The sequence below is a fragment of the Petromyzon marinus genome, chromosome 46, assembly GCF_048934315.1.
Source record: "Petromyzon marinus isolate PM22_M1 ecotype Great Lakes invasive population chromosome 46, UKy_Petmar_22M1.pri1.0, whole genome shotgun sequence".
Lineage (NCBI taxonomy): Eukaryota > Metazoa > Chordata > Hyperoartia > Petromyzontiformes > Petromyzontidae > Petromyzon > Petromyzon marinus.
Window position 1 is genome coordinate 14,300,574 of NC_133712.1, and position 21,843 is coordinate 14,322,416.

Here is a 21,843-nt window from a genome sequence, read left to right on the forward strand (position 1 = left end):
GAACCCAGCGCTAGCCCAGATACTCCAACCCCCACCCCACTCCATCTCTGGCCCACGCCCCACCGGGGACAAATGCCACACTTGGAGCCACTCTTCCCACGTTCTCAAACCTCTGGAATGTCTGCAAGTAATTAAGAATGAGCAGCCGGACGGAAAAAAAACGAATACACAACTCGGACCCAGCTGGGCCCGGCCGCTGTGGTGAATGCTGACCTCTTGTACCAACAACAACGTAGGCGGCGAGCGGGCTTGGTGGCTACAGCTGTTGGGACCGGTGGCGCCTCGCAGCAAGAGGGCCCTAGGTTCGATTCCTGACTCGGGTGCCGCTTTCTGCGCGGGGTCCGTACGTTCTCCCCCCCTTGTCCTGCACGGGGTTTTCCCTCCGGTTGCCACCACCTCTCATAGCTAAACCCACACACACACAGTGGGAACCGCTATCGGCCAAAGGTCCCAAAGCCGAACAAATCGATCTCCACCATCGCTCAAATTTGGGATCGCACCAAACGAAACCGCCCCCCCCCCCTCGTCTGCTGCGAAAACATGGGAGCCTGTGAGGCCCTCCTGGGTAAACGCGCACAATAGCAACGACGTGGCTTCCTCGCCCCGCCACGATCGATCCGCTGCTGGATGAAGGCCGCGCCCCCAAGCCTTTTGCCAACCTCTCCCCGCACAAGAGACCCGTCGTTCTGTCGCTCCATCTCCTTTGGCGGCCGGGCCGCTGGACGCTCGTGCAGCGCTGTCCGCCCAGCAGCGTGGACGCGGCGTGGACCGCGCGGCGGTGCGTTACAACGCGGAGGAGGAGGCCAGGCACCCTCTAGGAAGGAGGGGGTGGGGCTCTAAAAGCTTCCTCCAGTGGAGGCTCCTTCGGCCAGCAGTGGCACGAGCCAGCCGTTGCAGGGCTGCGCCTCTGCCTATTGTGAACTACCTCGCCTGGTGTGCAGGAGGTGGTGGTGCGATCCCGACCCTGACGCCTGCTGCTGAATAATTGGAGTCTGCGTGTCTCTCTTTCATCATTATCATCACGGTGGCTAGGAGATGTTAACTATCTCGCCTGGTATACAGGATTTCGTGGATTCGATCCCGACCCTGACGCCTGCTGCTGTATATTTGGAGTTTGTGGCGTCTCGTGGTCGCGTGGATTTCACTCCGGGTCCTCCGGTTTTTCCCTCCACATCTAAAATTTGACTGCAATACATTTCCACACGATAATCCCACTTCGTTCAGCTATCATTTGTGGCCAGGTCGCTTCTGAAAAAAAAGGCCAATAGCTCGGTCGGGGCATTACCTGGTAAAATAAAAAAAAATGCGTCTATAGTTTTAGAACGCGCCGCCATTCTCTCGGACGTGCCGCGTGCTCTGGGTTATTTCGGTTGTTCCCACTGGGCACTGAGAGGGGGGCTGTGCGACCGGAGGCCAGGCGAAGGCCGAGCATCCTTGAATCAGCCACGGCGGCGGGGGTGCACACGTGTAAGGGGGGGAGGGGGCCGGTGGTGGGGGCTGTGGGAAGGGGTTAAATGAGACCCTGGGGGGGCGGGGGGGGGGAAGGAGGTGGGGAGGGAGTAGCGGTCGAACGCACAACCACATCCCAAACCCCCCGCTCTCTCGCAGCTGCGCACACAACACTATGCTGCGGCAAGCCCAGCGCAGGGCTGTTAGCGAGCGTCTATTGAGGTCGGCACGGTGCTCCGCGGGGCGATGTGGCCAGCACCGCGCCTGGCCGCTTTGGTCTCCCCGGCGCCAATGAGTACACGCCACACCAGATACTCGCTTAAGCCCGAGTCGGCCTAGGGGTCCGGTGCGGATATTTGTCGTCGGTGTTGCCCCGTGAGCGGGAGTCAAATGGGAATCAAAGTCAGGTCGCCAGGTCCGTAGCGCAGCGCGCTGAACGGTGCACCAGCGCAGAATCGCACACACAGGTCGGAGGTCACTCACTCTGGATGGCCGGGCTGTAGGGGTCGGTGATCTTGATGGCCGGGTCCAGCACTCGGAAGATGACCTGCGGAGACACAGATCGGGCCACCGCACGCTCACCTCGCATCACCTCGCTCCAGGGTCCACACTCCTCGGGGACCCCCCGGCTCTCATCCCCGGTGCGCGCGTCCTCATCAGCACTGCGAGGATCTCCCCGGGTGTGCACGTGCGCGACGTGGGTCGCACGCCGTGGTGTTGTGCCGTGGTGATGTTCCGTGGTGATGTGCCGTGGTGTCGTGCCGTGGTGATGTTCCGTGGTGATGTGCCGTGGTGTTGTGCCGTGTGTGGTGCCGTGGTGATGTGCCGTGGTGATGTGCTGTGGTGTTGTGCCGTGTGTGGTGCCGTGTGTGGTGCCGTGGTGTTGTGCCGTGGTGATGTGCCGTGGTGTTGTGCCGTGTGTGGTGCCGTGTGTGGTGCCGTGTGTGGTGCCGTGGTGATGTGCCGTGGTGTTGTGCCGTGTGTGGTGCCGTGTGTGGTGCCGTGTGTGGTGCCGTGGTGCTGTGCCGTGTTTATGTGCCGTGGCGGTGTGCGGTGGCGGCGTTGCCGTGCCTCCCCCTCGGTAGACGGCTCGATGTCCGAGTATCGCGACTCGCAGATGACGTCGTCCACGCGGCGCAGCGGCCCCATGGCCACGCCGGGGAAGGCGGCGGAGCAGTCGTAGGCGAAGTAGCGGTAGATCTGCCACGTGCGGCCAAAGTCGGCGGAGCGCTCGATGAGCAGCGACGCCGGGCGGAACGTCTGCGCGCGGCACGCGAAGGAACATCCGTCAGCGCCGTCGTCGTAATGAGAACAGATTCGTCGTCATTATCGTAAAGTTAACATCACCGCCATCAGGATCCTCACCATCGTCGTCGTCATAACAACGTTAAGGTTACCATGATCATCGCCGTTATCACAGTTATCATAACGATCCTCTTCATTATCATCATCATCAACAACATCACAACCACCACCATCGCCGTGCACCCTATCGATTTGACCTCTGACCTTAAAGGTCATGATGAGGTGGGTGAAGTGGAACTCAGCCTCCAGGTCGAGACGCAGGGTCACGTTCTCCACGCCTGCACGCGACACGCAACATGGGAACCTGGGGTGAGTGAGTGGGCGAGCGAGCAGGGTGAGCGGGTTGAGTGGGCGAGCGGGTGAGTGGGCGAGCGGGTTGAGCGGGGTGAGCGGGTTGAGCGGGGTGAGCGGGTTGAGTGGGCGAGAGGGGTGATCAGGCGAGTGAGTGAGCGGGCGAGCCGGGTGAGCAGTTGAGAGGGGCGAGCAGGCGAATAGCTGAGTAGGTGAGCGGGGCGAGCGGGGTGAGCAGGGTGACCGGGCCGCACCGTTCTCGCTCTGCCACCAGGCCTTCTTGCGGTCGAGGGCGAAGGCGGTGATGACGTTGTGGACGCGGTGGCTCAGGGCGCCGTTGCCGCCGCCGCCCACCTCCTCGCGCGAGTCGCACGTGAAGCACTTCTTCTCATCCTGCCGGACGCGACGTGACCGCGTGAACCGCGTGAACCACGTGAACCGCGCAAACGCGATTTGGCGAGCGCCTATTAAGGCCGGGCTCGCATACGGACGACCCGCGGACTCGCTTCTCCGGGGAGATTTCCCAAACAGCGACGCGACTCTCTACCCCCGAAACGTCACCGACGTCGGCTCGTCGCCGCTCCGATGCGGTTTCCTTGCGAGCCGCTCGTCAACGAGAGGCCCCCGCCGCTCCGCTCCTCCCGCACCGCGACGGCCTGCGCCGGGGGTCGCGCCCGCGGAACGAGAGGCAGGCGGCCCCCAGCGGGAGCGCGGCCAATCAGGGGCCTCCTCTCCCCCCCTCGGCATAAAAAACAAAACAAATCCAGACCGGCTGAGAATTTTTGCGCCCGCGTTGGAACCGACTGAATTGGGGCGTCGCCGCAGCATCGCTCAGCGGCGGCCGGGTCGCTGGCCGGTCGGCACGGAGGCGTTGGCTCGACTCACATTACGGTCGCTTTGTTCGCGTGTTTCACAGACGGGTGTAGTCTGCGTGGGCACCGTGACCGCGCGGGGTCTGTTCTGACTCCGGGTGCCGACAGTGGCACCGTGGAATTGGCAAACGGACGGCGCGTCGAGCGTCCGCACCTGCAGGTGGCTCACGATGCAGTACGGCTGCGGCTGCGCGAGGCCGCACGTGGAGGAGGCCCCGAGGCGGTCGCTGCGCCCCACCAACAGGTCGCCCGTGGCCGGGTAGCAGCTGCCCTGCGCGCAGCCGTGGGGCATCTCCGGCTCGCCGGAGACGGGGCCCAGCAGGGCCAGGAGCGCGGACGCCGCTGCGGGAAACGGACGGGCGCGTTAACGTGGCGGGTGGGGGAGGGGGGGGCGAGCGGCCGCGATCGCACGGTCGAGCTCGTTCGGAGTTCATGCCCGGCGCCGGAGCCGGCGCTTCGCAGGCGGGCACAGGGAGTCGATGTTGTCCCCACCGAGTAGCGGGCATCGCAATTTGGACCGGCAATGCCGGCGCGCGATGATGACGTCCGACTCGGTCGGGATGGCGTCGCGGGATGCGTACGACGGGCCGCTGGGAAGTGGACGGCGTGTAGCGTGCCGCGATGTTGACCGGGGGCGGCCTACCAGGATCTGAACCGCGAGCCTCTGTGGCGAGCGGCGAATCGTTTCAGCGCGCAGCTGCGCTTTTACTTTTCGCCCAGGGGGACTCGCTGCTGGTGGCAGCTGTCCCTGCGCGCCACCGATTCCTGCCCCCCCCCCCCTAATCATGAGCTCACGATGCACACGGGGGGGGGGGGGGGAGCGACGAGGCGTGGCCTGGGCAGAACGCAGCGCGTCGAGGCTCGCGGGGAGGGGGGGCCGGGGGGGGGGGCAGGCTGCACTCGGTGCAGGGAAAACGGAACGGGGAAGCCGAGGCGGTGAGAACGAGACCGACGTGCGACCGATTCCAGAAGCGAACCCTGACCCCACCCCCCCGGATCACGTGCCATCGTTCGTTTTGGGGCTAGTGTAGGGGGGGGTGAATAATTACAGGGGTCACCCCCTCCTCCACTGCCCTCCAACCCACTACCCATACCCATTAACCCCCCCACCCCACCCACTATCCCTGGGTGGCAAGGGGCTTGACAAATTCCACCGCATGGCCCCGCAAAAAAGGCCGGAGGGGGGAATAAACCCTCCACTACCACCACCACCGCCAACAACAAAGCCATCAATCACCACCGTCATGCTGACCTCCACTATCACCACCATCAGACTGTCGGAGCAAGTGCTGGTAGCGGGCACCTATAAAGGCCGTCCGCCATGGGTGGGCAGCACCACGCCCGGCCGCCTTTGTCTCTCCTGTGACGATGTTTACACACCGCGCAAAGTACTCATTTGAGGCCGAGTCAACCTAGGGGAGCTCCAGAACCGGTTCAGATGAATCGCCGCTGATTTTGGGAATCGAGCTTGGGCCGCCGGGTTCATAGCGCTCCTGCCACCGTCATCGGTCATCACAAACACCACTACAGCCTCCACCATCGCAATCATCACTACCACCACCATCACTACCCACTACCACTACAGCCTCCACCATCACAATAATCACTACCACCATCACTACCCACTACCACTACAGCCTCCACCATCACAATCATCACCATCACTACCACCACCATCACTACCCACTACCACTACAGCCTCCACCACTGCAATCATCACTACCACCACCATCACTACCCACTACCACTACAACTTCCACCATCACAATCATCACTACCACCACCATCACTACCCACTACCACTACAGCCTCCACTATCGCAATCATCATCATCACCACCACCATCACTACCTACTACCACTACAGCCTCCACCACCAGAATCATCACCATCACTACCACCACCACCATCACTACCCACTACCACTACAGCCTCCACCACCGTAATCATCACCATCGCTACCACCACCACCATCACTACCCACTACCACTGCAGCCTCCACCACCGCAATCATCACCATCACTACCACCATCACTACCCACTACCACTACAGCCTCCACTATCGCAATCATCACTACCACCATCACTACCCACTACCACTACAGCCTCCACCATCGCGATCATCACCATCACTACCACCACCACCATCACTACCTACTACCACTACAGCCTCCACCACCGTAATCATCACCATCACTACCCACTACCACTACAGCCTCCACCATCGCGATCATCACCATCACCACCACCATCACTACCTACTACCACTACAGCCTCCACCACCGTAATCATCACCATCACTACCACCACCACCATCACTACCCACTACCACTACAGCCTCCACTATCGCAATCATCACTACCACTATCACTACCCACTACCACTACAGCCTCCACCATCGCGATCATCACCATCACTACCACCACCACCATCACTACCTACTACCACTACAGCCTCCACCACCGCAATCATCACCATCACTACCACCACCATCACTACCTACTACCACTACAGCCACCACAACCGCCGCCCCCACAAACACGACCAGGGGCAGGGGGAGGCCTTTGGGGTTTTTTTCAAAATCAGATAACGAAAAAAAAACCCTCTCGTGGCGGAAACTCCGGGGGGGGGGGGGGGCACTGGAAAGTCGTCCCCCACCGCGCCCTCCCCCCCCCCATTTCCCCACCCTGTCCCCTCATCCCCCCAGGCCCCTCCACCCCCCAACCCCGCCCCCCATCCCGCCCCCCACTTCAAACCCCAGCCGGCCGGGCCACGGCCCACGTGGTGCGTGGGAGGAGGGGGGCCCCGGCCGGGGAGAGAGATCGGAGCGCATTCCCAGACGCGCGCGCAGAGGACGAGCGGTGGGGGCGGTGGGGGCGGCGGTGGGGGCGGCGGTGGGGGCGGGGCGGTGAGTCTGTGGCGCTGAATTTTTTTTGATGAAAGCAAAGGGGAGTGGTGGTGGTTGTGCTGATGGTGGTTGTGGTGTGTGGGGAGCGGTAGTGCAGCGGTGCAGCGGTTAGCGCTATGCTGCGCTACGAACCTGGCGACCCGGGTTCGATTCCTGCTCACGGCCAACACCGGTGACGATTATCTGAACCGGTCATGGGCCTCCGCTAGGTCGACTCAGCCTCAAATGAGTACCTGGTGCGGTGTGTCAACATCGCCACTGGGAAGACGAAGGCGGCCGGGCGTGGTGTTGGCCACTCACCCCGTCGTGTGCCGTGCCGGCCTTGATAGGCGCTCGCTAACAGTACTTGCCCCTACAGTCTGTTACAGGCTACACGGGGGATCTTTGTCTTTGTGTGGTTGGTGGTGGTGGCCCTAGAATCAGGGGTGGGGAACCTTTTTTCTGCCAAGGGCCATTTGGATATTTACAACATCATTCGCGGGCCATACAAAATTATCAACTTAAAAATTAGCCTGTTATATTTAGTCAAACATTTAATTAACTCACCCCTAATGTGATGGGTGGAACTGTTTCTCTTTGGTGAGGCGTGTGATATTAGCTGGTATTGATGATGTTAACTGGTATTGATGATGTTAGCTGGTATTGATGATGTTAGCTGATATTGATGATGTTAGCTGGTATTGATGATGTTAGCTGGTATTGATGATGTTAGCTGGTATTGATGATGTTGCTACTCGCAACTGCTTTTCCAGGTTTGCTCCTAGATTTATTGAATTTCGAGTCCCGCCTGTGGTTGCCTTGGCAGGGCCAGAGACCAAATGATTTCGTGGGCCATATACGGCCCGCGGGCCGGCGTTCCCCACCCCTGCGGGCCTAGATGGAGTTTGTGGCCAGAATGGGTGGGCTGGAGGTCCGAGCCGACAATGCGCCCGCGGCCCTCTCGTTTGAACTGAACTAAAAAACACCTTTATTTGATCCACCAGGTGTGAGACCCACGGATCAATAGAGCTAAAAAAAATGTTCAGAAGCGACCTGGCTATCGCAAATGATAGCTCAACGAAATGGCTTGTCGTCATCATCATCATCATCACGTGGTTAATGTAGAGCGGCAGCCAAACACTCGAAACGCGGGGTGATTTCTCAATGTGGAGGAGATAAACGGGAGGACCCGGACAAAAATCCACGCGACCACGGGGAGAGAGAGAGAGAGAGAACGCGCACACGTCAAATATACAGCAGCAGCAGCAGGCATTGTCAGGGTCGGGATCGAACCCACGACCTCCTGTATACCAAGCGAGGTAGTTAACATCTCCTAGCCACCGTGACGACGATGAGAGAGGGAGAGAGACAAGCAAACTCCAAATATACAGCAGCAGGCGCCAGTGTCGGAATCGAACTCACGGCCTCCTTCATACCAGGCCGCCTTTGTCTCCCCAATGGCGTACCCGGCATGGTATGTAAACATGAGTACCGGGGGAGACAAAGACGGCCGGGCGTGCATGGTACTGACCACACCACCCCCCTCGTGTGCTTCATAGGTGCTGCTACTTGCTAACAGCACTTGCCCCAACAGTCTGTTGCAGGATACACGGGGGAGCTCTGTCTTTGTGTTTATGCGTCAGGCAGATCGTCCAAATCACCAACACGACGACCAAAACACGGAGACGGGAGAGAAACCACGACCAGTGGGGGGCACGGTCACGGGGTGGTGACGGTGGTGACGATGACGGTGGTGACGATGATGATTGTGACGATGATGATGGTGACGATGATGATGACGATGATGGTGACGATGATGATGACGATGATGATGACGATGATGGTGACGATGATGACGATGATGGTGACGATGATGATGACGATGATGATGACGATGATGATGGTGACGATGATGATGGTGACGATGATGATGGTGACGATGACGATGGTGACTATGACGATGATGACGATGGTGACGATGATGGTGGAGACGATGATAATGGCGATGGTAGAAATTATGACGACGATGGCGATGATGGTGATGATGGTGACGGCGATGGCTACGATGTGGATGACCGTCCCCGTCCCCCCCGAAACAAGCTCGACGTTAACTCTGTTCCGGGGAACTGGAACAGAGTTTTATTATCACCCTGGGGAAAAGTTTTTTACTTTTATTTTATTTTAACTTTTAGAGCCGACGGTGACCGCGACTGGACGAAGATCGCGCACCGCCTGCGAGGAGACGGAGCGAGATCGCGGTGAAGTATGGCCACGGGGGGGAGGCGAGGCCAAACTTCGCCACGCGGTGCGTGCGGGGCTGTCTGTGCCCGAAGACTTTCCGACTTCGCGAGACGGATTGGACTTGCGGTGGATGTTTGGCGGGGAAACATCGCGGCCCCATGGACACTACCACCACCATCACCACCACCACCCCCACCACCGCCATCACCACCACCCCCACCATCACCACCCCCACCACCCCCATCACCACTCCCACCACCACCACCCCCACCATCACCACTCCCACCACCACCACCCCCACCATCACCACCCCCATCACCACCACCACCCCCACCACCCCCATCACCACCCCCACCACCATCACCACCACTCCGTCTCTTCACGCCGAAACTTCACCGCCAAGAGTGGACGAGGGATGCGGTGGGGGCGAGCGGCACCGGTTGAAGGGGGGGGGGTGGAAACGAACTCGCTGAGATCCACAGGTCTCTGAACATTATTTTTACACCCGATGAATCCGATGAGCGATGAAGCTCTTCGTTTTTTTTCGCGCAGACGCCCAATGGGACAGGCGGGAGTCGTGGTCTCCCGCCCGCCTTTGTCTCCCCCACCCCCCCCCCGTATGCTGGCGGTCCGAATCGCATCGCTGTACAAGGGGGGGGGGGTGCTGTGTGGGTCCGTGCTGAGTAGCCGTAGCGCGCAGTGGGAGGGGGGGGCGATGTCTCGGTCTGTCTGGTTTTTACTCTGGCGGGGTTCCGAGGGGTGGACGCGAGAGAGACTCACCCAGGATGGCGGCAGAGACCCCCATCGCGGCTCCGTCCGTCCGGTCGCTCTCAGTGGCCGCGTCCTGGTGAAGGGACAGACAGGGAGATTGTCTCTCTCTCTCTCTCGCGCTCTCAGGTCAGATATCGCTCGCCACTGACGTTAGCCGTGGCCAAGAATTGAACTCCGGTGACTGGAATCATAGTGCAGCGCTGTTGCTACATATACCACTACCACCACCACCACTGCAAGTCATAATGACACCCACTCACCAACCCACCCACACACTCATCTACCCACCCACTCACCAACCCACCCGCACAATCACTCATGTACCCACTCACCAACCCACCCGCACAATCACTCATGTACCCACTCACCAACCCACCCACACACTCATCTACCCACCCACTCACCAACCCACCCGCACAATCACTCATGTACCCACTCACCAACCCACCCACACACTCATCTACCCACCCACTCACCAACCCACCCACACACTCACACACCCCACTCGCCACACTGCAGGTCACTTCACTTATCTTTCTGCTTCTCCCCTCGCTCTGCTCCACTGTAGAATTCCCACTCCCATCATCATCGTCATCATCGTCGTCGTCATCATCGTCATCATCATCATCATCGTCGTCTCTCTTCCCAAGCTCTTACAACTATAACCTCGCTCAATTCAAGACACCTGTCAACTCTTTGTCTATTCATAATAGTGTTTTTGGGTTAAATCGCGTAAATGTATCGATGTGTCGTTAAACCCGCCACCACCCGACACAGACAACTATTAAGGGTTGTCACATAAACAGAACGTGGCCAATTCGTCGCTAGTACAGCACTAGTGTATAGTGTAGTGTGTAGAGATGTATAGTGTAGTGTATAGTGTAGTAGTGTAGTGCATAGTGTAGTGTATAGTGTAGTATACTAGTACAGCACGTCGGTGTGTTGGAGAGCCAAGCCACAACATTTACAAACTGAGTACGACGTTTCACCAGTAATTACAACTGGCTTCATCAGGCGACAGCCAGATTTGTGAAGTCCACCTATTTCGTTCCTTATATAGAGGCGTAGATGTGACGAATTGGCCACGTTCTGTTTACGTGACAACCCTTACTAGTTGGCTGTGTCGGGTGGTGGAGGGTTTTAACGACACAACATTTAGATATTCACGCGATCTGACCCCCCAAAAAAACCTCTTATGGATGATGATGATGTTGGTGGCGAAAGCCCACTCCGTGTCTTTGTCTATTCCAACTTGGGTAGTGCCGCTTTGTTGCTGGTCGCTTGACGGGTCTGACCTTTGGGCCCAGTGTGCTGGGCGAGGGGGGACGGGAAATGAAAACTACACGGTCACAAATGTGAGCCCAACGAAATGGGGCCTCATCGCGTGGACAATGATAGCGGCCAAACACTCTGGACGCGTGGTGATGTCGATTCTAAACGTGGAGGGGGAAAAACCCGGAGGACCCGCAGAAAAATCCACGCGACCACGAGGAGAGAGAGAGAGAGAGAGATGCGAACCCCAAATATATAGGCTTCAGGGTCGGGCTCGAACCCACGATCTCCTGTATACCAGGCGAGGTAGTCAACATCTCCTATCCACCGTGATGATGATGATGAGAGAGAGAGACACCGCAAACTCCAAATATACAGCAGCAGTCGTCAGGGTCGGGATCGAACCCACGACCTCCTGTATACCAGGCGAGGTAGTTAACATCTCCTAGCCACCGTGATGATGATGATGATGAGAGAGAGACACGTAAACTACAAATATACAGCAGCAGCAGGCGTCGGGGTCGAACCCAGGAAACCGCCACAAACGCCGACTCGACGTTTGTGGCAACCTCGGGTGCTGCTGGCGGCAGAGCGCAAGAGGCGACGCGACTCAAGAAGGCGGAGGGGGGGCAGGGGGGGGCAGGGGGGGCTTCGCTCGAGCCCGGCGCTGCTGATGAGGCACGGAAAGGCGTGAGCGGCTGTCCGCGGTGTGGCCGAGGCGATGCGCTCCCGCGGGGTTCACGCCGGCCATGCCGCGGTGCGCGAGAGCCTGGCCGCTCGGCTCCCACTCGCTGGGAACTCGAGACTCGTCATCGTCGTCCAGACTCATCATCATCATCGAGACATCATCATCAACATCATCGACACTCCTCATCATCATCCTGCCGGGGGAGCTATGAAGGGCTGTGTGGAGTCTCCGGCTCTTCCACTGGTGGCCAGGCGTCTCGACAGACGCGAGGGCACCCACACCACACCCCACCTCGTGCGCCACCTCTCCATCGTCCGCGGTTAACCCCGCGGGCATTTGCGTGGCGGTCATCGTCGGGCGAGGCAGAGCGAGCAGAGTTCGTCGGAGCCGCTGCCGCGCCCGGGTGACACAACCAGCGGCGACCTCCGCACGAGCGGTGAGCAGCGCTCCGAACTTAAAGCCCCGGTCGGTGCGAACCGCAGATGGGGGTCGCTCCAGCGGAGGTGACGACTCGTGGTGACCCAGCCTGGCACTGCAGTGAGTCGTCGCGAGACTCTCACACAGACCCCGTGAGACTCTCACGCAGACCCCGTGAGAGTCTCACGCAGACCCCGTGAGAGTCTCACGCAGACCCCGTGAGAGTCTCACGCAGACCCCGTAAGAGTTTCACGCAGACCCCCGCGAGTTTCTCACGCAGACCCGGTGAGAGTCTCACGCAGACCCCGTGAGAGTCTCACACAGACCCCGTGAGAGTCTCACGCAGACCCCGTGAGAGTCTCACGCAGACCCCCGCGAGACTCTCACGCAGACCCCGTGAGAGTCTCACGCAGACCCCGTGAGAGTCTCACACAGACCCCGTGAGACTCTCACACAGACCCCGTGAGAGTCTCACACAGACCCCGTGAGAATCTCACGCAGACCCCCGTGAGACTCTCACACAGACCCCCACGATACTCTAACGCAGACCGCCTCCACTCACCGCGAGTCTCTCGCCTGAAGTTCTCTGCTGCACGCGGCTCTGTGTGTGTGAGAGAGTGTCTCTCTCTGTGTGTGAGTCTCTCTGTGTGTGTGTGAGTCTCTGTGTGTGTGTGATAGTGTCTCTCTGTGTGTGAGAGTCTCTGTGTGTGTGTGTGAGTCTCACTGTGCGCGTCGCTCTGTGCGTTGCGGGGCTCGGAGCGAGCGACGAGGATTGGGGAGGGGGGAGTCAGGAGGAGGAGGGGGGGGTGAGCATGGGGGGAGGGGAACACGGGATGAGAGGGGCATGGCTGTGCTGGTGGCGTGGTTGGAAAAAGTGGTGGTGGTGCTGGTGAATGTAGTACAGTGTTGGTGATGGTTGGGGGTGTTTGGGTTAGCGGGGCGGTGGTGTAGAGGTTCAATGCCCTGTGCAACTAACCCAGCGAACCGAGTTCGATTCCCGCTCACGCCCAACACCCAGTGACGATTATCTGAACCGGTCCTGGGCCTTCCCAAGGTCCACTCGGCCTCAAATGAGTACCTGGTGCGGTGTGTTAAACATCGCCACTGGAGATACAAAGGCGGCCGGGCGCTGCGTTGGCAAACCCACCCCTTCGCGTGCCGTGCCGGCCTTCATAGGTGCTCGCTAACAGCACTTGCCCCTATATTCTGTTAAGGCTACACGGGAGATCTTTGTCTTGTGTTGGTGATGGTTGGGGGTGTTCGGGTTAGCGGACCGGTTCAGTGCCCTGCGCTACGAACCCGGCGACCCCAGTTCGATTCCCGCTCACGACCAACACCCAGTGACGATTATCTGAACCGGTCCTGGGCCTCCCCAAGGTCTACTCGGCCTCAAATGAGTACCCGGTGCGGTGAGTAAACATCGCCACTGGGGAGACAAAGGCGGCCGGGCGTTGCGTTGGCCAACCCACCCCCTCGTGCGCCGTTCCGGCCCTAACGTAGGTGCTGCTCGCCAACGGCACTTGACCCCAGCAGTCTGTCGACGGGTCACACGGGGGTGGGAGAGATCTTTATTTTGCACTTTTGAGTGCACTTTCAAATAAAACCGTTGTTTAAAAAATATATATTTTTAAAGGAGTTTATGTGGGATTCCTGTTGGTGCGCAAAGTGGTGTGGGGGGGATGGGGGAAGAGGCCGCGGTGTTTTTCGGGGGTCGCTGAGTGCCGCTCCACACACAAAGGGAGAGAGACTCCGCCCGCGTGCATTTGGCGGTCCAAATCATCGCAGTTGGGGAAGGATCCTCCCGGGGACGACTCTTTGTGTGGTTTGTTTTGGTGAGAGATTCACGGGGGGGGGGGGGTCTGCGAGCGGCTGTGTGCGCGCGAGGCCACGTGGAAGCGGCACGTTCCGTCCGCCCTTCGCAATCTGTCCCTCCACGTGAATAATAATAACAACAACAACAAACAACGCGTCTTTACGCATCCCGTCAGCCACATCGGCCAGTGTCTCATCATGATCACCAGCGGCAGCGGCAGCAGGAGGAGGCTCGGGGCGACGACTCCGGCAAGGCTGAGAGACGTCGCTCGCAGAGGCCCCGCGCGTGCTCACGGGATGAGTCGAAGAAAAAAAGACGACGGGCGACATCCCCCGGTCGCTTGTTTCGTGATTGTTTGGCGGACGCGCGCTTAGCCGCAGGAGACGACTCGCGCGCGTTAGAGAGGGGGGGAGAGGGGGAGGGGGCAGGGAGGGGAGGGAGGACAGGGATGGGGGGGAGGGAGAGGGGGGCGGGAAGCGGAATGTGACTCCAGATTTCTTTGTTCATCGCTGGCGGGGGAGGGGGGATGGAGGGGAGGGAGGAGGGGAGGGAGGGGGGAGGAAGGGAGGAGAAGAGGGAGGGGGGAGGAAGGGAGGAGGTTGACCTCGTCAGGAAGGCGCGAGGCTGTGGATGTTTGGTCGCGCGTGTTTTTATCTCAAACCGGAGCCCCGCCGCCATTTCCCTCTGATGATGAACTGGCTGCCCAGATGCTCTCCCGACACAACCGACACCAGCCATAACAACACCACCACCAGCCACAACACCACCACCACTAGCCACAACACCACCACCAGCCACAACACCACCACCAGCCACAACACCACCACCAGCCACAACACCACCACCAGCCACAACACCACCACCAGCCACAACACCACCAACAACACAAACAACACCACCACCAACAATAACACCACTAACAACAACACCACCAACAACAACCACCACCAACAACACCACCACCAACAATAACACCACCAACAACACCACCACCAACACCACCACCAACAACAACACCACCAACAACAGCACCACCACCAACAACACCACCAACAACAACAACCACCAACATCACCACCACCAATACCAATACAACCGCCATTCGCCACTAAGTGACGGCGACGTCACCAAGGCGCTTGTGCCAGGCTATGTGCACTTTGAGGCCATCACGTGAAGTGCCAAACGCCCGCTGGCAGCAGGAGGTCTCGGGACAGACCCAGCAGGTGCCACGGGTCGACTGACTGAGATGACTGAGATGACTGGCTGTTGCACCACCTGTGCCCCCTACTGTGCCAACTTGCTGCATTTGGGCCGCCCGGCGCTCAGCTCGTTGTTGTGAGCGTCGCTCCTCTGCCCTCCGTTGTTGTTGGAGGTCGACTGCCTCCAACTGCCCAGCAGCAGCGTCCTTCACGAGCCTCCTCCACAGAGGTCGATCTTGACACCGCTGGTACCAGTCATCGGCAAGTCCACTCAGCTCCACGCTCTCTTGTACCACATCACTCCATCTCTTCTCCAGCCCATGTCGTGCCCGTTTAGCCCCCTCTATGCGGCCAAACAGAAGCTGCTTGGGCATGCGGTGGCTGGGCATGCGGGATACATGACGCAGCCAAGGCAGCCTTGCCCGCCGGAGGTGCTCACTGATGGGAATGTGTCCAGATATTTCAAGCATTTGTGAGCTTCTCACACAATCCAGCCTGGTTAAACCCAGGATGGATCGTAGGCATGTCAGCTTGAATGTTTTTAACCGGCGCAGATGTTCCATTAGAGGGGTCCATGTTTCACAAACACAGAGAAGGGAGGGCATGACTGTGGCCGAGAAGACCCGAAGCTTCGTGCAGAGTGACAGACCAGGTAGTTTCTACACTATTACACAGCCAATTTAAAGATAATGCCGCCCGACTGACTTGGAGTAAGACCTCTGCTGTCAAACCGGAGCTGGCCATTGGCACACTGCTCGGGTATGGGAAACTCTCCACTCTCGCCACAACTGCCCCATCACCAATGGGGAGCTGAGGGGGTGGAGTGTTTGCTGGCACAAAATACCCAGGCAGGTGCTTAGTTTTGGTGGGGCTGATGGTAAGTCCCCAACTCTTAGTGGCAAGCTCCAGGTTCATCAGCAGCGCCTCCAACTCATCCCCTGAGTGAGCAGCAATTACCAGATCATCGGCATACATAACGTGGTTGAGCAATAGGGAGCCATGCCTCGACCACACCCGGGCATCGATCAGCCTCCCATTATATCTGTACCAGATGGAAATTCCTCCGGTACAGCCATGGAACAACACCACCAACAACACCACCAACACCACCGCCACCAACAACACCACCAACCACAACACCACCAACAACACCACCAACCACAACAACACCACCAACACCACCAACCACAACACCACCAACAACACCACCAACCACAACAACACCAACAACCACAACAACACCACCGCCACTAACACTACCACCAACAACACCACCACCAAGACCACTTCCAATAAAACTACCACCACCACCAACAACACCACCAATACCACTTCCAACAACGCCAATAAAACTCCCACCACTAAAAAAACTATCACCCCCAAGAACAACAAACAACAACAACCACCACCACTCGGCTGCTGTAGCTGCTGCGGTTAAACATTTACACCACACACAGCCTTGGAGGCGCACACTGGGCAACTTCTTGTAAATTATACCACGGGGTGTTACACAGACTGCTTTGGTAAACAAGATCGATGGTGGTGGTTATGACGATGGTGGTGGTGAAAACTCTGAGAGTTGGCGGTGGTAGTTGTGGTGGACACGATGGTTGCGTGTGGAGCGAGTCATGGAGATGACGCGCGTGGTGGCTCCTCTTCCTCGTGCGAACGATGGAAGTGGCAGCAGCAGCGACATCGCGCAGGGCCTCGCGGTCGTGGGATCCCTGGCCACGACGAGAAGTGGCCGGCCACGAGGCCAGTTTGGCCCGGAGTCCCTCTCAATGTTCAGTCTCCCTGCGCCAAATGCCGTGTTCGGTCGTTCCCTCATCCTTGCACCCTACCACAGGAATCAGAATCAACCCCCCCCCCTGTACATCTCTGGTGGGGGAATGGGAGGGGAGGGAGGAGGGGAGGGAGGGGGTAGGGGGCGAGGGGGGAGGGAGGAAGGGGGGGGGAAGGGGAAGAGAGGGAGGGGGGAATGGAGCCCCTCCACCCACCTCTTTAACCTCGTTTCCTTCCCCTTTTAAAGCCTCCCCACCTCTTCTCCACTGCCCATTCCCTTCCTCTTCCCTCCCCTGGGCCCTCCACCCCTTGGCGTCCCTCCCCTATCGCCCTTTCGTGTGACCCCCCCCCCCCTCCCCGCTGCGTGCCCTCCGTGACGGCCGCTCCATTCCTCGGCCCTTGCGCGGCCCCTTGCCATCCGGCAATGCAAATAGGTCCCATCATGCAGCTGCTGCTCACCCCGAGCGGTAAACGCTCCGGTGCGTGCATTGCCCTTGTACTGTTCGCCTTTGGGCATCGTTCTCTGGTCCTGACACCGGTGAGACTGGGCCATAAAGACGGCTTTCTTGGTGTGGACCAATCAGTTTCAAGGACAATGCCAATATATTATCATAGTATGTTTTTTTTGGTGGCATTTTGACTGCAGGTATTGTGGTTAATGCAGACATGAATCCTTGTAAAAAAAAGTTTCAGTTTTGTTGCCAGAAAAAAGGGGGAAAAAAACCCCTATTATTACATTTTGGTACTGGCAAAGGAGGTCTAACCATGTAGATGCTCTCCACGTGCGTCGCCCTCGATCGCCGTCACCGCGGTTGAACTCTGTCCAGCTCCCTCGAGATGAGGCGGCGCGCTCCGTAGGATTAAAGTCAGATCGGGCGGTCGGTCCACTCGAAGAAGGCCCTCGTCCAATCGGTTGCTCGTCCGGGTCCACGACGTCGACTTCGGTTGCGGGGGTCAGAGGCCCAGCGAGTGTCGCAGTCGTGAGGACGCCGTCGTCGGCTCAGGCGGTGCGGCAATCGGTCGGAGCGAGCGCCCACAATGTTTCAGATTTGATTTCGTCTCGCACGGTCGCGCCCAGGAGGCTGTTCTACATCGTGGGCCCTCGTGCCCTAATCGCATCGTCGTGGTGCTCACGGTCTCGACCATTTAACGCTGTAGGGGGCGCTCCGTCTTGGCAAGCAATATTGTTGAAGACTGAAGACACATTTCGTGGTGGTTGTCAAGAGGGCCCCCAACTCGTAGCTTTGGCCACCGGGGAAGGGACGGTGGGGGGGGGGGGGCATGGCATCGCCTGCTCCCACGCTCGTCACACTGCTGGGCCGAGAGCCTTCCCACTGGCTGCCGTGGCGGCAATGACTGTGACGTCAGGGGCAGTTCATAAATGACGTCACGCACCTGGGGGGGGGGGGGTCAGACATTTGTGACGATGTGTGACGAGAGGGGAGGGGGGTTTGAGAAATGTGACGTCACATCAAAATGCGCAACTTTAAATAAATATAGACAACACGTTGTACTTAATTAAATAGATTTTTTAATACATGTTTTCTCCTACAACATCAGAGTGCAGCGCCACATTAAATACGCACTACAATGACAATAGTTTATGGCGATTTGAAGCATGGTTTTTTTTTGGGGGGGGGTAGAGCTTTGTGACGTCATATTTGAGGGGGCGGTCTGACTTTTTGTGACGCCGTTTGACGAGGGGGGGAGGAAATCGTCCAAAATCGCGTGACGTCATTTATGGGCGGCCCCTCACTCTCCAGTCACGTGCTGTTGGGCGAACGAATCGTTTTCTGGCGTTTGGTTGTAGCACGCGGACGCGGAGGGCGGTAACGGCGGGCGTGGTCGAGTCGTGTGGTGGTGCATAGTGTGGTTGTGTAGGGTGTGGTTGTGTAGGGTGTGGTTGTGTAGGGTGTGGTTGTGTATGGTGTGGTTGTGGTGTAGGGTGTGGTTGTGGTGTAGGGTGTGGTTGTGATGCAGGGTGTGGTTGTGGTGTAGGGTATGGTTGTGGTGCAGGGTGTGGTTGTGGTGCAGGGTGTGGTTGTGGTGTAGGGTGTGGTTGTGGTGTATGGTGTGGTGTAGGGTGTAGGGAGTGGTTGTGGTGTAGGGTGTGGTTGTGGTGTAGGGAGTGGTTGTGGTGCAGGGTGTGGTTGTGTAGGGTGTGGTTGTGCTGCAGGGTGTGGTTGTGTAGGGTGTGGTTGTGGTGTAGGGAGTGGTTGTGGTGTAGGGAGTGGTTGTGGTGTAGGGTGTGGTTGTGGTGTAGGGAGTGGTTGTGGTGCAGGGAGTGGTTGTGGTGCAGGGAGTGGTTGTGGTGCAGGGTGTGGTTGTGGTGCACGGTGTGGTTGTTGTGTAGGGTGTGGTTGTGTAGGGTGTGGTTGTGTAGGGTGTGGTTGTGGTGTAGGGTGTGGTTGTGGTGTAGGGTGTGGTTGTGGTGTAGGGTATGGTTGTGTAGGGTGTGGTTGTGTAGGGTGTAGTTGTGGTGTAGGGTGTGGTTGTGTAGGGTGTGGTTGTGGTGTAGGGTGTCGTTGTGTAGGGTGTGGGTGTGGTGTAGGGTATGGTTGTGTAGGGTGTGGTTGTGTAGGGGGTGGTTGTGGTGTAGGGTGTGGTTGTGGTGTATGGTGTGGTTGTGGTGCAGGGTGTGGTGCAGGGTGTGGTTGTGGTGCAGGGTGTGGTTGTGGTGCAGGGTGTGGTTGTGGTGCAGGGTGTGGTTGTGGTGCAGGGAGTGGATGTGGTGCAGGGTGTGGTTGTGGTGCAGGGTGTAGTTGTGGTGCAGGGTGTGGTTGTGGTGTAGGGTGTGGTTGTGGTGCAGGGTGTGGTTGTGGTGCAGGGTGTGGTTGTGGTGTAGGGAGTGGTTGTGGTGTAGGGAGTGGTTGTGGTGTAGGGAGTGGTGCAGGGTGTGGTTGTGGTGCAGGGTGTGGTTGTGGTGCAGGGTGTGGTTGTGGTGCAGGGAGTGGTTGTGGTGCAGGGTGTGGTTGTGGTGCAGGGTGTGGTTGTGGTGTAGGGTGTAGTTGTGGTGTAGGGTGTGGTTGTGGTGCAGGGAGTGGTTGTGGTGTAGGGTGTGGTTGTGGTGTAGGGTGTGGTTGTGGTGCAGGGTGTGGTTGTGGTGTAGGGAGTGGTTGTCGAGTGGTGACGTAGCGGTCAGCGCTACGCTGCGCTCCGAACCCCGGCGATCCGAGTTCGATTCGCGCTCACGGCCAAGGGGCCGTCCATAAATGACGTCACGCGATTTTGGACGATTTTGGACCCCCCCCCGCTCGTCACACGGCGTCACAAAAAGTCAGACCCCCCCTCAAATATGACGTCACAAAGCTCTGCCCCCCCCCCCCCCCCCCAATGAAACATGCTTCAAATCGCTTTAAACTATTGTCATAGTGCGTATTTGATGTGGCGCTGCACTCTGATGTTGTAGGAGAACACAATTATTAAAAAGTATATTTAATTAAGTAGAACGTGTTGTCTATATTTATTTAAAGTTGCGCATTTTGATGTGACGTCACATTTCTCAAACCCCTCCCCCCCTCTTCACACATCGTCAAGAGTGTCTGACCACCCCCCCCCCCTCCAGGTGCGTGACGTCATTTATGGACGGCCCCCAACACCCAGTGACGAGTATCTGAAACGGTCCTGGGCCACCCCTAGGTAGACTCAGCCTCAAATTAGCACCTGTTGTGGTGTGTAAACATCAGCACTCGGGAGACAAAGGCGGCCGGGCGTGGCACTTGGCTACTCGCACCATGGATGTGCCGTGCCGGCCTTTTCAAGGATGCTGCTACTTCGCCAACAGCACTTACCAAAGGTCTGTTGTGGCTATAAGGGGGATCTTTGTCTTTGTTGTGGTAGTGTGTTTGTGGTGTAGTTATAGAGTAGTTGTGGTGTCGTCTGTGGTTGTGGTGTAGTGTGGTTGTGGAGGGTAGTTGTGGTGGTTGTGGTGTAGTGTGGTTGAGGAGGGTAGTTGTGGTATAGTGTTGGTTGTGGAGAGTAGTTGTGGTGTAGTGTGGTTGTGGAGTGCAGTTGTGGTTGTGGAGAGTAGTGTGTGGTGTAATGTGTGGTTGTGGTGCAGTGTGGTTGTGGTGCAGTGTGTGGTTGTGGTGGGGTGGTTGTGAAGAGTGATTGTGGTGGTGTGGTTGTGAAAGAGTGGTTGTGGGGGTGTGGTTGTGAAAGAGTGGCTGTGGTGCAGTGTGGTTATGGTGCAGTGTGGTTGTGGTGCAGTGTGTGGTTGTGGTGGTGTGGTTGTGAAGTGATTGTGGTGGTGTGGTTGTGAAGAGTTGTTGTGGTGCAGTGTGTGGTTGTGGTGTGGTTGTGAAGAGTGGTTGTGTGCAGTGTGGTGGTGTGGTTGTGAAGAGTGGTTGTGGTGCAGTGTGTGGTTGTGAAGAGTGGTTGTTGCTGGCTGTTGGCCTCATGCGGCCAGACCACCGCTCGCCTCCCCACCGCCAGCCGCGAATCGAACGCGAGGTTGCAGGCGACTGGCAGAGCGGTTACAGCCACAGCATCGGATTCTTGAATCCACCTGTACGGAGTTGTCACCCCCCCCTCCTCCTATGGCAAACTCTGAATGAATGGGATTCATGGCCAGGCACCGCAACGTGGCAGTGTCCGCAGTGGGGTTTAACTCTCCAACACACTAGTCAGCCGGCAGAGTGCTAAAACTAGTAACTCACGGGCACGTCTTTGTTGACGCGACACAGATCCTTACTAACTGGCTGTGTCAGGTGGTGGCGGGTTTAACGGCACATTTATATATTTACGCGATCAAACCCCCCCCCCCCACCCCCGAAAACCCCCCGATATTATGGCTGATATTAGTCGCGAAAGTCTTCGTGTTAAACAACGTATTCGCTTTGTCCTGGTCAAAACGCG

At 58.1% G+C, this 21,843-nt stretch overlaps 1 protein-coding gene across 4 annotated transcripts in view; it reads right to left on the reverse strand.

The window, feature by feature from the left end:
• Positions 1–12,985, reverse strand: part of LOC116952306 (laminin subunit beta-2-like) — a 48,493-nt gene extending 35,508 nt beyond the window's left edge. For 2 of the 4 annotated variants that reach the window (XM_032971530.2, XM_032971528.2), the window contains exons 1-7: positions 12,755–12,985; positions 9,825–9,888; positions 4,072–4,259; positions 3,300–3,438; positions 2,959–3,032; positions 2,521–2,709; positions 1,933–1,996 (exon numbers count right to left, since the gene is read on the reverse strand). In XM_032971530.2, the coding sequence (XP_032827421.2) occupies positions 1,933–1,996; positions 2,521–2,709; positions 2,959–3,032; positions 3,300–3,438; positions 4,072–4,259; positions 9,825–9,849 (679 nt within the window). In that variant the 5' untranslated portion in view covers positions 9,850–9,888; positions 12,755–12,985. Of the gene's footprint in view, positions 1–1,932; positions 1,997–2,520; positions 2,710–2,958; positions 3,033–3,299; positions 3,439–4,071; positions 4,260–9,824; positions 9,889–11,005; positions 11,127–12,754 lie in introns of all 4 variants that reach the window. The other 2 variants (XM_032971529.2, XM_076074232.1) reach the window with 2 other exon arrangements.
• Between the last annotated feature and the right edge of the window lie 8,858 nt (positions 12,986–21,843).